The 15,889-nt window shown below is 32.5% G+C and overlaps 3 protein-coding genes across 3 annotated transcripts in view; all 3 read right to left on the bottom strand.

The window, feature by feature from the left end:
• Positions 1 to 13,830, bottom strand: part of Sprt (PDZ domain-containing protein sprite) — a 67,692-nt gene extending 53,862 nt beyond the window's left edge. Inside the window, exon 1 of the mRNA XM_083040338.1 lies at positions 13,786 to 13,830. The gene's annotated coding sequence lies outside the window, so the exon portion shown is untranslated. The remainder of the gene's footprint in view (positions 1 to 13,785) is intronic.
• LOC145937354 (uncharacterized) lies at positions 7,181 to 11,607 on the bottom strand. The gene is made up of 2 exons (XM_083040359.1): positions 11,273 to 11,607; positions 7,181 to 8,669 (listed from the first exon to the last, which is right to left on the bottom strand). The coding sequence occupies exon 2, from the start codon at positions 8,514 to 8,516 to the stop codon at positions 7,299 to 7,301; it is 1,218 nt and encodes a 405-aa protein (XP_082896485.1). The 5' UTR covers positions 8,517 to 8,669; positions 11,273 to 11,607; the 3' UTR covers positions 7,181 to 7,298.
• Positions 13,831 to 13,934: 104 nt separating the features above from the next.
• Positions 13,935 to 15,889, bottom strand: part of LOC145937360 (uncharacterized) — a 96,284-nt gene continuing 94,329 nt past the window's right edge. Inside the window, exon 5 of the mRNA XM_083040373.1 lies at positions 13,935 to 14,116. Within this exon, the coding sequence (XP_082896499.1) occupies positions 14,063 to 14,116 (54 nt within the window). The 3' untranslated portion in view covers positions 13,935 to 14,062. The remainder of the gene's footprint in view (positions 14,117 to 15,889) is intronic.

Here is a 15,889-nt window from a genome sequence, read left to right as displayed (position 1 = left end):
CTGCTCCGTTTTAAGAATCCATTCATTGCCTGATGCTTTGTGCTGGATCGCTGCGGTATGGTGCTTCCGTTTCTCACGAAATATCGCAATGTTCTACAACCACTTCGGTGAACATTCTGACTTTGTAATGCAGTTCGCAAACTTTAAATGTACGTTTAAGTTGTGATTAATAGCAAACTGACTGTGAAGTTACTTTACATTAAACATGATTTTGTATTCTGCACAAATTTAATCGTGTTAAAGTTGTTTAGCTACGAATACAAAGTTTCGTGTAAGAAGAGAGAGAGAGAGGGGGAAGAGATTCTACTTATTCAAAAAGTTATAAAGACACAATATTAATTAACGGAGAAAAAGTTCTGTAAAAAACATATAATATTGTTGCAATTGAAATATTTTTTCGTTATATATTTTCTATCTTTTATATATACGATAGTAAAAGTAAATCATCCCGTTTTTGTTCAATTAAAATGAATATTCTGCATTTTATACATTACACATTATACAGTCTTAAAATCGTGAATTAAAAATTTTTATGCTCATGTTTTAATCAGAATACTTGTTACAGTTAGCAATAAATGTGATTAGTTTAAGTGTTATAGCATTTTGTAGCGATTCTTTCTTATTGTCAATTTGCGTGGATACCAATTATAAATTGTTTCGTAGATAAGTGTAGTATTCATAGGGAAACATCGATATGAACGGGGATAAGTAAATTGCTGCGTATAAGTTATTCATTTACGAGTGTCGCGGTTTGCCACTGTCTGGGAATCGATGGCGATAGTCGATAAATTGTTATTGACAATGTATCAGCAGTTTATAGCTCGTCTATAGTGAATAGTAGATAACAATTTTCATCATTAATAAATCCTCGGTAAAAAGGCAATAGTTACATATATTCTTACATATAAGCATTACGATCGAATGTGTGCAGGTAATACATATCAATATTAGAGTTTACCGTCTTTTCAACCTTCGGATATTCGCGCGAATAAAATTCTTTTAAAATATTTATATACGAATTGATTCTTAAATAATTTCTTTATCTTTGTTTCCGGTTTAAAAATGATTTTAAAATAATAATCCGTGAAAATAACGCAAGTAAAAAATTTTCTCTCACAAATATTAAAATAAAAATTTATAAATTATTTTTTTGAATATCGTCAGAGAGATTATTATTCTTGCGGTTATAATTTTGCATCGTACAACACTGAAAACAAAATTTTTTCGGAATCTCTCTCTGATGATATTAAAAAAAATAATTTATAAATTTTTATTTTAATATTTGCGAGGGAAAATTTTTTACTTGCGTTATAACTCTTGCAATTCTAATTTTGCATAATGCTGTACGATTAATTAGTAATATAAGAACATTATGGAAGTAATGAAGGAATTAAATTTTCAATAATTTAGTATTCGAAGAACTTATGCATCCTTCATACATAGAGGTATAATTTTCCTCGATTTAAGGAGAGGTCGTTTTCTATAGCTGGGAATTCTACACTATCGCTATCGATTTATTTCAACGAGTCGCCGGCATTCCCGCGTTATATGTTCCCGGGACGAAGATCCCCCAATCATGTTCTGATGAATACGTAACGTTTGCCGTAAATATCTGGCCGCGAACAGCTCTGGTTACGAGCGACAACGCTTTTTCCTCTCTCTCCGGTCGCTTTCAATTTCCATCTGAAATTCGCCGGTAACGTTTCAAGCACACCGAGGCATCGCGATCATGCAGCTTCGCGTCCGTCTCTTCAATTATTCCCGCGAAGAATAAACAGCGGTTGTCGTTAACCCTGGACCACGAGTCGCAAAGTGTCGGGTTAGAAGCTCGTAGCACGTACAAATGCGCGAAACTTGCATATGCGGGTGCAATATTCACGAACGTTTTACGATACGTTTAGACTTGACATTTATTTGATGACCTCACCCTGTGCGTCTCTCTTTCTTTCTCTCGTTCTACACGAAGCAATAAATCTCGATATGTAAAAGAGATGATACGCAACGAAGGTCAAGAACCATTTTAATAGGCAAAACAGCGTGAAATAAATGTCCGCGTCTGTTAACAATAACGATAAACATAGCTCCTATTGATCATGTCATATTTGATGTATATTATTACGGGTCAAAGGGTCCCTCAATGGGACAATGAGAGAATAAATTATATTAATTAATGATAATATTGTACAACGCACATATTGATTTATTTTTCTTTTACATAGGTGATCGTAATAACTATTTATCGTTATAAATGTTTAAATGTCTGAAGTTCAGAAAATTGCAGATAAGAAATTATGTATGAACCTATTTATTTTTGGATTATTCGAAAGAGATATTTATTTTCGAGTGAGAACTGAAATTATAAAATATGTCGAAAGAAATTAAAAAGTAGAAAATTTAGTCCTGTATTATATTAATTCCCATAAATAAAAAATTATATTGCTATATAATATTTTTACACATATTACAACAATTCTTACTAAAAAGTATCGTAAAGTAAAATTATTTACTTATAAAAACTGTGCCCTGCAATCTTTCATATAAGAATGATAAATATGTGTGCGTATATAAATATATACAACAAAATCGAAATTTTTTCCCTTTTATCTGCACGTGTCACGATAGAGCTATCGTAACTAACCGATCAATCCATCCCACGTTGTAAAAAAAGCCTCTCTCGATAACGAACACGGATAAGAGCTTAAAAAAACAACTCGTTTGCTCGCGAACCGAGAGAAAAAATGTTGTGCCTCACGTAACGAATAATCTTGCCTAACGGTAATTGTTATACAGTACGGAATCGTCGCAAACCCTCGAAGCCGTTATAAAATCGATCGTTCGATGCGATTTCGCTCATTAAAAGTTTCATTACTTGTTACGATTTCGGTGCAACTATAGGTTTTAGCTTTCGCGGAAATTATTCAAAGATTTAATAGGGAGTTGAAGTAAAATATTGACCCATGAGCTCCGCCAAATGATCCAATCATCACGCAGATTTCTCTCTGGGATTCGAAGAATACGTAATGAATCGGTTATTGAACGTGTAGTAGTAAATATTTTTTTGTCTTAGACAATAAGTCTTGTTTTTATTAGTTTTGATATATTATTGCGTATTTTTTATAATTATTATTTGAAATAATATCAGCGGGAAGGGGGATCCATATAATACATGTTTTGTATTATAAAAACAATATTTCAAATATATTGTCAATGTATATAATACATCTTTTACTAAAGTTTAAATATTAGCGAAATTTAATATTTTTGAAAAAATTTTTAGATAACTTTTGGAGAACCATAGTTTTCTTAAAATAATGTTTTTGATGCAAACATTGTAAAAATTGTTAATTAGAATTTATTTTTGTCACACTATGAATGGAATCGGTGTTATAAAAAATAATGTGTCTAGACAGTTTCAATATTCTCCTAAGTTTCTATGTATACATATATAGAGCGTCTATGTATATAGAATGATAAAAGAGTATACTTTATAAAGACTCAAGAACCGGACTAACGAGAATATCGATTAACATCACGGTGTTAATTCTAGAAGCAGCTCTCGTGACTTCCACGCGGACAATTTACAATGTGGCGAACAACTTATACAACGTCGAAAGAGCGAAGGGTCGTCATTAGGGCATAATTTGTGAAGGTGAACCTTGAAGATGTCGGCCGGGCGGCATGAGACAGACACGCTTAAGAATGAATTTATCGTCAAATTACTGCTCGTTAATAATCATGACTGATAGGAGTAGCAAATTCAATGTTAAATTTTCCGCGTGTCTCTCACGCGTATATTTAACTCGTGCGTATTTAACCATCAGACGAACCGATTCGGTTACGTTGACTGTGCACGCTCGATCGACAGATTTATTATACGCGATAAAATTAGTTATTAGCGATTCGCGAAACGCAAGCCATGCTTGTATTTTATATTCAGAATATTAATGATTCAATGCACCGCGCGCGGCGACGTCGCTATTTTGATTTTCTCGGTGATAAGAGTGACATTTAATAAGGAAAGCTTGTCATACCGGCAATTTTAATTAAACTTAGAGGGCTTTAAAATAAATAAATGTAAAAATCTTTAGATAAAAAATTTCTAGAAGATGAAACTGTTTGATTATAAAAAGAGAAGAGAGAGTTCGTTTTTCTCTCTGTTAATAAATTATACAAAGATTTTTTGTCAATTTATTGATAATAATGAAAGCATATATTATTGTGCAGTATATGTGTCACTCTTATAAAAATAGAGAAATGCTCTTCGCTTAAAATTGAATTGATATCGGAATCGATATCGCTATTCGAGTGACTTGAGTAGCGATATCGAAGCTCTATAATAAACGATCATATTTAATTACGATTGGCGGTACCAAGATTCTATCCCGATATGTCTTTAATTAATATCGAATGCTGTGGATGATGTATCTACGACGATCGTGTGAAGCATCGAAGCATCTTTATTAGCTCCCCCCTTATGTGAGCGATATTTTCCATTTATTTTCTATGGAATAACATGACATTTCTACATGTTGTATAACGCGAACGCACACAGTATTTTAATTAATCTTTCATAAATATCCATGCTTATTAAGTATTTCAACAAAATATTATCAATATATCTTTAGATAATAAAATGGCTATATAAATAAAATAATTAAGCGAATATGGATTGAATTGATTAGAAATATAAATTAAAAAAGATAAGAGACAAAAACTCTTTTATGTGTTTCTATAAATAATTTTATCGTAAAAAATCAATAATCAATGAAAATAATATATAATTAATCGTGAGAAAAAAGTATTGTGAATATGTAGAAAATATTTCTTGTTATTCAAATTATTAGCTTTGAGTGTAATAAATAATATTTTTATATAAATTTTTTATAAATTCTCTCGACTTTTTGGATCAACTTTTTACATCAACTGGCTTATAAGGTGTTTAGTAATGAGCGCGTGAATTTCTTGAAAATTACTCAAGCGATGCTTCTCCTGGGAAATCTTTGGATGTTCTAACAGACGAGCAACACCTGGCGACAGGTGTTAAGGGAGATATCCGTGCTGTCTGGTACTAAATGTCCGAAGGACTCCTGATAATGTTTCGCAAATGTTTTCAAAAATGTTTGTTATGTACCTTCTGTTTTGAAAATAATATTTTGTTGAAGCAATTGTTTTTATAATTGTTAAGTACATAAAGGAATGTACATATACATATATTGTATATAGGTAATTGTAGCATAGGGGCGAATACAATAAATTTTTTTAAAAACAAAATTCAACTTTGGATACATGGATTTTATGTTTTATACTGCAACGAATTTTTTATACGAGTGTATCTAGCTTTCTCTCTCTTTAGATATAATAATTACATCTACAATATTTTTCCGATGCTTAACTTTTATAGATTTTATAGAAGACACATAATTCTTAGTGGCCATTACAACGTTATCTGACGCCTTGATTAATCCAGCAGGAGATGAAGGGTATTAAGAGAATATTATATATAATTTATATGGCAGTCATGTTACCACACAGCGTAAGCCACGTTGCCCTACGATTTTGTATACTATGCTAACAATAATTTAAGGTTTCGATAACAGAAAAAGTCAAGTATCGATCGAGATATAGACTGTATATAATTTTAATACATTAGAATATATTACCACATATCAGGCTTAACTCTTCTACACTCGCGACTCATTTCGCAATGTAACTTCATGAGAGCTAAAGATTCAAATGTGTTGGAAGTTGTTACATCAAGATGATAATTTGTGATTTAATTAAAAGATGTGCGATAGAGCGCTTCGTACACTATGTAGTAAATAAAGTCACGTGCGCGTGTGGTATATAATTAAACTATGATTTATAGTTTTTATATTAATTTTAAGTCATAATTTATGTATCGATCTTGTAATCCTCGCACTTTTTTTCGTGCCAACAAATTCGATTCGGCGGACCTCGCGACATAGTTAACTAACAAACATGCGTAAAATCTATGACATTGAACATCCGTTGGGTTTTTAACCTCCGCCACAATTTCCGGCTATTTCTCTCACCCTTCGCGGTTTCCCTTCTGACCTTCTTACGGAAGGTCTCATCCTGTTCGAAATAATTTCCGCTTCTTTCAATTGTTGCCTATCATGCCGGTCTGAAATCTAATTTTTAGATATATTTTCTAGCAGAAACTACAATGCTATTTCTTTGTGGGAGAAAGGGGAAAGCTAAACTAAAAGTTAATTTCAAGTTTTCTTTACTTCTTTTTAACGTAACTTTCTTTTCGCATTAAGATGTATTGTTACAAAATTCGTTAAATTTAAAAATTAAAAGAATTTTGGCTTTTAATGGGGGAGGACTTAATTTTAAATTAATATCTTATGAATATCTTATTATCAAAATATTAACTTTAGATATACATGTATAGTTCTATTACTATCATCAAAAATAATATGAACATTATACAGATACATATTACTACTATTATTAAATTATCTCACTCAATTTTTTTAATCTTATATAAATATTATTTTTAAAGAATTTCTTTGTGTCCGTTCTTTATGAGCGATGGTTAATTTGCTATGTCTTATTTTTGATTCTGTTCTAGGAGATTTCTGTTATTATTTTTCTTCAGAGATGGCTTCCTTCCAACATCCTTTTTGTTTCCCTCTGGCTCTTCCTTCCAAGATATGGAACTGTCTCCCTCATTCGTGTTTCGCGATCGAAACAACCACTTTAAAGGTTCTTGACATTGCATATTTTAACGGTACTTCAATGTGTAGTCGGTACTCTTAGTAATTAAAGCATTTTTTAATTAAAAACATTAATAATATTACATGTCATATGCAATCATTGATATTATCAATTTTTAATTTTTTTCTTTTACTAGCTACTCTATTCGCAAAGCTCGCGATATTAATTGCATGTATCTTCTTTTATTTTTTTTCAAATGCTAAAAGTTGTTAAATTTCCTTCCTCCTCTTCAGAGGCAAATAAAACGCGTATTTTATTCTCTTATTTATTCTATAAAACTACTCTTGTTAATAGACGTATGTCATCCTCTTCATTTTAATTGTTGCTCTTTGTAACTGTTTTTTAAATCCTAGTTATTTATAAATATCTCGACGAACTCAAAACAACTATTGTCATTTCCGTAGCTAACATTTTTTTCATTCTTTTCATTTTTTTCTCTTCCTCACGTTTTCCATTCCGTTGAACGTTTCATTTTTTTAATGCATCTATTGTTGTCAGATATTCGTTACATTTTACGAATATCTCAAAAATTAAAACTTCTCTCTTCAAACTTTTTATGTCTTTGTCGGTACATCGTCATTGATATTTCCAGTGTCTTGACTTTCCTTCGTTAATTCAGTAAGGATTTGTCGTTCCTCAGTCGTGAGAACCGCTCTATTCACAAAGTTCGCGATATTAGTCGCATGTATCGTCAACAAGCGTTTTCTTTCCTCTTTTGCGCGTTCCGCCTCAGCTAGTTCCAACCTCCGTTGCTCTTTAGCGATTTCCTCAATCTTAGCAATCTCCTCCTCGCGAATCCTGTGGCGGTGCGCAATCAAATTCTCCAGGTCCTTCCGGTACTGCATTTTCATCCTCTTTTTCGCCTCCGCCGTGAACCTCGCCATCTTCTCGTCTTCCATAATCTTCTTCATGACTTGTTCGGCCCATGCTTTATCCTCTTCCACGAAACGTTGCTTACATTGCTCGGTAAAGACTATCTGTTCCCGTAAAGTAGCTGCCAGTTCTTGCCGCATCTTTCTCCTGCGCATCGCCTCCTCCATCTCTCTGATTATGAGCTCGCACCTAATCTCCTCAGCTACGAGATCAATCAGGCGTTCCTCCCTCTCTCGTTTTTGAGCCTGAGCGTCCAGCATTATCCTCGTCGTTTCCAACAGGACACGTTCGCGCCTCTCTATCTGCTCCTGTCTGAGTCTGTTCACCTCCTTCGATCTCTCTTCAATCTCCTTCAGATACTCTAAATCTTCTCGTTGCTTCTTCTCTTCCGCCTCGCGCTCCTTCTGCCGATGAATCTCCTTCATTTCTTCGAGGATCAGTCTCTCTTGTCTCGTCTTCTCCACGAGTTCGCATTTCTTTTCCAGTGCTTTCGAGAGTTCTTGTTCCTCCTGTACTCGATCCACTTCTTCCAGATACTTCCTGTACTCGCGAGCTTCTTCCATGAGAACTCTTTTCTCTTCCTCCTTTCGCGTCAGCTGCTCGTCTAGCTGCTGCCTGTATTTCTCGCATTTCCGGAGGACCTCTGACTGGCGCCGGAGATCCTCCTCCAACATCTCCCGCTGTTGTTCGCGAGCCAATTTGGTACTTTCGCATTCTCGCACAAGTTCGACGTATCTGCGAGCCTGTCTCTCCTCAAGTTGAGCCTGCAGTCCCTTCACCATGTAAGCACGCCGCAATTCCGCCGCCAACTCCGCGACCGCGTCATGCGATTCGCGATTGCGGCAACTGCGACAAAATCTCGCAACATACAAAGCGCTTTCGTTGCTCGAAGGTTCCATAATCGCTATATTTATATATTTCTTGTCTCAGGATATTGAGACATCCGGAGAATGCATGCGTTTGATAGAGACAATGGAACTAGATGTCAGCAGTTCGATTAGGTGGGATGTGTTTTAACGTGCTGGAAGCTGGTCATAATCTTCCGGTTTCGCCTGTAAGGGTTACGCTAGTTCATATAGTCTTATAAAGAGTAAATATACTTACATGCGGAAGCAATAAATGGTTATAAAATCTCTTTGAAAATTTTTACTCTTTATAATTTATCGAGTAAAGGTGTATACATTTAAATATTTAATACATTCTACATTATGTATAGCCTAATTTTGTTACAATTTTATATGCTTTCTATTCCTAATTAATTTATTATCTTTTTTTTTATTACCGTTAAGTATATATACTCTAATTTGAAATTGAAATGAATAAAGAGTAACCGACAAAGAGCCCATGCATTAAACATCGCATTCTTTCTATGCTCGTTAAAAATTATATTATATTTGATATTTTGTTATATATGCCTTCTATTCAATTTTCACATGAAAGAATCGCGGCGAAGCGCTAATTAATTAATTAACGCATCGCCTAATTCGACATTACGCAATTTTCCGGAAAACATGTCGCAACGAAAAAGAGGCATTGGATTCACAAAAAGTTTTCTTCATGATGCACATATTACGCTACAAATTTGCATTTGCATCTCACATGACGCGAACCTAATGAGTAGTATTAATGTCAAATTAAAGGTAGGGTGAGATAGTGTTTATATTGATTGCCTCTTTTTTTCCTTTCTCTTCCTTCCATTTTTTTCTTGCGAAACTTAAATGCACTTTGGGAATTTTCACACGGTGAATTAGGTTAATCTAAATTTAACGGGAAAAGTTTAACGGGCTGCAAGACTGCTATATTTTCTCGTAATGGTTCTATTGTTGATAGTAATGAAAACGAAAACTATCGTTAGATCTCGGCTTCGATACGCGGAGAAGCCTTGAACGTCTAAGTAGACTCATGCTTCATTAATCAAGCGTGTTTACGGCAATAATCGTGTGTTGTTTATCGTAAAATGACAAGGTTCAATGTATAAATGGCAATCAACTCTCAAGACGCGAGTAAGTGCATATATAAATAAAATAAATTGATTAATCACAAAATAATTAATGCTTCTATTAACGTTCAAGAAATAAGAAACCGTAAGTGAAACAAATGTAATCACGATATGCTATCACGTTATACATTTAATACCATTAACATAATGTATAAATTAAAATGTAAATTATATTATTATATGTGAGATGTGATGTATGTATGTTACGAGACGACGGAAGAAAGATCTAGTATCTTCTTTTATAACAGAACACATGTTAACTTATATAAAATACGTCACATGCAAAGAAATCAATTTGGAACGTGACGAAATGTTCATAAATCACCGTTCGAGTTTCCTCAAAAGATACTAGATTGAATCAGCATTCTGTCCCTCTGACTTTGACATATGCATTCCACAATTACGAGTCTCTTGTTCTGCTTAAAGCAGCTGCCGGTTTGAATATAGAACCGTAATTTATTAGAGTACCCACATTTTTTTTAAGTATATTATTAAAACATCAATGGAAAATTTTTTAAATAATATTGTTGACAAATTAATAGAGTTCAGAAATATTTTTCTTATTTTAATAATTTAAAAAATATTAAACTGTAGGTAAACAATAACATAAAATTCTATAAAAAAATGTCATATTATTTTGCATATGTCGATTTATAATTAAAACTATTGAAAATAGCTTCGTTAAAATTACAAAACATCCTTATAATAAGAAAAATTAGCTATAGCAAAATATTGCTTTAGAAAATATTAGTTTTTAAAAGTTCGAGAGAAAAAAGACGTATTAATTTTTAAAATAGAGAAACTTTTCAGAAAAACAAAATACTTTATACAGTGTAGTTATAGCGCATAAAACAAAGTAAGTGCGTAATATTTATAAAGTATTAATAAATATTTCTGTATAAAAAAATATTATAGAATGTCGAACCTAAGTAATATTCTTCGACAATTCGAGGCCACTTATTTGCTCTAATAGCGCGATTCTTGCTCAACGAACCGTCTTATTATATATATGAGCAACGATTATAATTGTTGCCGACCGTTAAAATGTATGTAGACATTATTAATATAGGCGCAATATCGTGCTTGCTTGATGAATAAGTCCAGTGAAGCATTACATTATATATACGTAAGAAATTTTATGGAGTAGACATTACAAGACTACGAGCATTTCAACTTCGTAATAATTATTTTCAAAGTATTTAGAAAAATTATTGATACATAGTTTCTTCACATCAAAGGAATCTTTGAGAAACATTATACGAATTTTTATTCAAAAAAAGAGAAAGGGAGAGAGTTTAATACTTTATAGCAAATCAGAACTTGAAGCAATCAATACATTTCAAATCAATCGTTTCAAATCAACGATTTTCCTTCAAATTTTAAACTATTATCTTTTCTAGTACATAGAATTTCATTCGTAAGTATATTTCATCTAGTATACACTCTTCAATTTTCAATTTTTCGAAAAAAATAAAATAAAAATATGCAAAACATATCGTGCAGAATCCTCAATTATACACGGCTATATATCTATGTATTAAAAGAGAAATCTCTTTCTCAATCGATGTTTACTCTGACAAGAGTAAACAGCGGTTGACCCCGAACAAGAACGCGTGCGCTGTCGAGGAATTAGTAACCAAAACAGTATAGACATACCTTCTCTGCGCAGGTCCGGGTATACCGAACTCGAATTGCAGCCACGTGCACCGAGACACTAATATGTATATGCAACACCGAGAGAAAGCGACTGCACTCGAGAAACAAAAGAATTTTCCGCTCGGCAATTCGCGCCGGATCGATGTACCGTGACGGATGGACGCGCGACGAGCCCGCGTTGTTTCGAATCGAATCTTTTTCGATTTACTTTTGTTTTTTCCCGGTTCAGTTTTTCAGGACCAGTCCGAATCGGAGCCGCGCACTCCGGCTTAATACGAACGCCGCAACGGATTGAGACCGACTAACCGGCTTTCCGCGTCGGAGCACACGCGAGCCAAAGCTCTCTTGCTATTTGCCGCCGCCGGCCCCTTTAAACCCCATCTCGCGTATATAACTCCCCGGGCCCCCGGGAACCGGCCGGGTAAGTTTCTACGGTCCTGGGAGTGGATGTGCGAGGAGAGACGTGACGATTAGTGGGAGATGCCAGATATACATACATATGCGTGAGGAGCGAGGAGATCTGTCGTCTATGTATTCGACTTGATTTCATAAATGCGGCGAGACATTACTAAATAATTGAATTCGGATATCCAGGATTGATTCGCCTATAATTGGTGAGACACGTGGCCGCGGAATGATTAATTGTCCGTTCATTAGACGTTCCATAGGCATAGAAGGTTGTAACGAAATTGCAATGTCAGGATATATTATTAGGATGTATCCAGCATTACATCTTTAGAATATCTATGAAATTTATTTAATGATTTATTTTTTTTAAGATAATTTCTTTTCAATAACTTTATTTGATCTATAATATTAATATTTATCTATAATAACGCGGTATTTCGATAGAGATTTATATATATAAAAAAAAGGATACGTTTTCATATCTGTCTAATTTTTGGTGCATTAGTAAATAACAAATTGTATATTTACAAGAAGCTTAATGATTTCGTAAATAATTATTTCCTTAATTAGTTGTAATTATTTCCTTAATTGATCGATAATTACCGGAATGTGTCGTATCTAAAAAATAGTAGCCTCTAAAGAGAACATTATAAGTATCACGCAGGAATGCGCATTTACTTATCTTAATTTACTCCGGTCGTGAAACGCGCCGAAAAGAATACAAGAAAGTATCAGGACATAAAAGCGATATGGTCTCATTTTTATAAGTTTCGTTTGATAACGGTTGTCGACCGTTGTTTTCACACTTTTACGAAAACCTGTTTCTTGAATCACGATTCGAAGGCGAGCAGCGCGGAATCTCATGAAAATTTTGACGAAGATACAAGATATTCGGCTATACAAAGTGTTCATATTAGAAATAATTTCAGCGTAAGATGTACGATTTAACAGTATCATTAAAATGATCTCGCGGCGGCGCAATTATTCTACTAGAAACCGGTCGCTTTAATAGAGTCATAAAGACTCGATATGAGGATAGTGACACTAATCACCGTAATACGCAAGTACCCTTATTGTCCGGTTACGCCTCCTGAGCCGTCGTTCTTATTATGCGCACGAGCATAAGAACTGCGGACTTTTAATAATATTGAAAAAGATTATTAAAAAAGGGATAGTTAAAACTTCACATAAATCTCTCACTTATCTTGTTCTTATGCAATGCAATCTAATATACTTGTTTGAAAAGAATATTCACAGCAAATGACAAATGACAGCGCGATATAATCCTTTTTTTTAAAAAAGATATGTAAAATCGATACTCGCATATATCGAACTTTATTGTTGTCGCTTTTCCGCGATGCTCATTGGCTGTCAAGATTCGCATTGTGCGTTATATTCGTAACATCGAGAGGCTGTCATCGCGAGGGTTAGCAGTTTGACAGTTTGTTCAAAATAAAATCAAATAAAATTTTTATTTTTTTTATTATTATTTTTATATTATATTATTATATCATATAATATATTATATTATATTATATATTATATTATATAATATATATAAAATATTATATATATTAGTTTTAAATAATATGTTATAATACTTTAAACTCGATTAATATTTTTGACAGTTATCAGCTGATTTCTGTCAAAAAATATTAATCGCGGATAAAGTATTATAACATATTATTTCAAACATATTATTTTATTTAATTTTGAACAAACTGTTAAACTACTAATCCTCGTGATGACAGCCTCGATGCTACAATGATAACGCATAATGCGAATCGAAACAGTCAATCTTCATCGCGGAAAAGATGCAACAATACTTGCGAGAATCGACTTACAATTAATATGCCTTTTTTAGAAAGGGATGTTATAATATTTTAAATTCGATTAATATTTTTGACAATTATCAGTTGATTTTTGTCAAAAAATATTAATCGCGAATAAGATATTATAACATATTATATAAAACATATTAATATTTTCATATTTTCATACATATTATATATATCAAAATTATATGTATCAACTTTCGTACATATTATTTACGCTCCCATTATCGCTGTAGAAATATTATAAAATAAACAATTTCTCTCACTCACCGATACGTGCAATAGCGGAGTTGGTAGTACACAGCACATTGATCTGAAAACAAAATATTCAAATTATGTATATATACATATATGTTTGTCGAATCTCATAAACGATGCAGTTTAGCAAAAATGTTTTTGCATACCTCACAGTTGCCCCGATGTCGCCCGATGCCTCCCCGGGCCTGCTCCTCCTCTCTTGGTCCATGGTAGCACTCACGACACTCGCGAAAACACGAATAATTACGATCGCCCGACACTTTACACGACACTCCCGACGCGCGAAACTTTACACGACACTCTCGACACGACGCGTGAATCGCACTGTGTATCGCAATGCTACCTGTAACAAATAAAATACATACATATTAGAATAATCTTATTATTTCGCATTATAACACACACAATATAAATATGTAAACTAGAATTAACGATAAATATAGCCACATTCGCGCGCGCGACAACAGTCTAAGTTGGGTTATGTTGGCAAGAGATTTTGCATCCAATTTTTCGCGAAATATACGTTTCGAACAATTACGCCTACATATTAACGTTGAAATTATGATATGCGATTGATAAATATTACAATACAAAGGTTAGAAATCGTTTCTAACGATTATGCTTACTAATTAATCACAGCGGGACGCAGCTCCAACTGCCTGATACTCGCGACGTTCCGGTAATGGCCGAAGCTACAAACATCGGCAACTTCACTCTAATAGCGCGCGCGATACACAGTTTGAAAATTTGTTTTCTTGTTAAAAACGGTCCCCGTTAAAATTTTTGTGTTAAATATTTAACACATTCATGTGTTAATTTAACATATTGCTGTTATGTTAATTGGACTCAAATGTTAAATTATTAAAACAACTAAAAAAAAGTGTAAAAATAACACAATGTATATCTATTTTTAATTTTACACAATAAATATGTTCCGTATTATTAGTGACAAGATTTATCTGTTAAAATTTACAGAAAAAAAATGTTAATTTTACTTTATAATATAAGTGGGGGTGATAAAATGTAAAATTAACAATTTTTTTAGTTAATTTTTACATTAAAACTATGTTAATTTTACACAAAATTTATTTTAAGTTTATTTGAAGTTTGCATTTATTTTATGTTAAAATATTAACACAATATTCGTGTAACCATTTAACATATCCGTATTATGTTAAATTAACACAAAAATTTCTGTGGACCGTTTGAGACAGGTGATATTTGTTAAATTTAACACAAATTTTTCAACTGTGTACTATATACATGACTTAATATTAATAATTAATTAAAACTCGAAGGAGATTCGTTCGAAAAGATATAGCTTTAGAAAGAAAAAATATTAATCGAGAATAAGGTATTATAACATATTATTTACAATATATTACTATTTTATAACTTTTACCATATTATTATTTTAAAATTTAATTAGCAAATTATAACATACACAATATAAATATAGATATGTAAGCTAGAATATTTAATTAGCAAATTTTCGCTTTATTAATATTTTTTGATAGAAATCAGCTGATTAAAACGTTAATTTGCTAATTAATTTTTAAAATAATATGTTTTAAATAAAATATGATATAATACTATAAACTCGATTAATATTTTTGACAGTTATCAGCTGATTTCTGTCAAAAAATATTAATCGAGAATAAGATATAACATTATTTACAATATATTACTATTTTAATTTTTTAACATATTATTTTAAAATTTAATTAGCAAATTAACGCTTTAATCAGCTAATTTCTGTGAAAAAATATTAATTGAGTTTAAATAAACTTTATATTAGTTTTTAAAAAATATTTTTTTAACATAAAACCGAATGGCGCGCTTGTATTGTTCTAGTAAATATAAAATTACACAGTTTTATTCATCGAAGAAATATTTGTTGTTTGAGTTTTGAAAAGCATCGAATATTATGGATAAAATATATGGATAAAAATATAATTTTAAAATAATATTGGACTTGATTGAGGTTTTATTTCAAAGACATTATGTTGTCTCTCAGTTGACTCTTCACGCACGTCCGTTACGACTGTCAGCTAAAATGTTAAATATGACTAAAGTAAGTCGTTACGCTGGCTATTTGAGGGGATTCGTGATTAAA

This window comes from Prenolepis imparis, unplaced genomic scaffold, assembly GCF_030444845.1.
Source record: "Prenolepis imparis isolate NDT839.2.m4 unplaced genomic scaffold, iyPreImpa1.0 SCAF_6, whole genome shotgun sequence".
Classification (NCBI taxonomy): Eukaryota; Metazoa; Arthropoda; class Insecta; order Hymenoptera; family Formicidae; genus Prenolepis; species Prenolepis imparis.
This window is presented reverse-complemented; position numbering and strand designations above follow the sequence as displayed.

Coding starts and splice junctions, on each gene's coding strand:
- LOC145937354 (XM_083040359.1), bottom strand. CDS start 8,516: ATGGAACCTTCGAGCAACGAAAGCGCTTTGTATGTTGCGAGATTTTGT.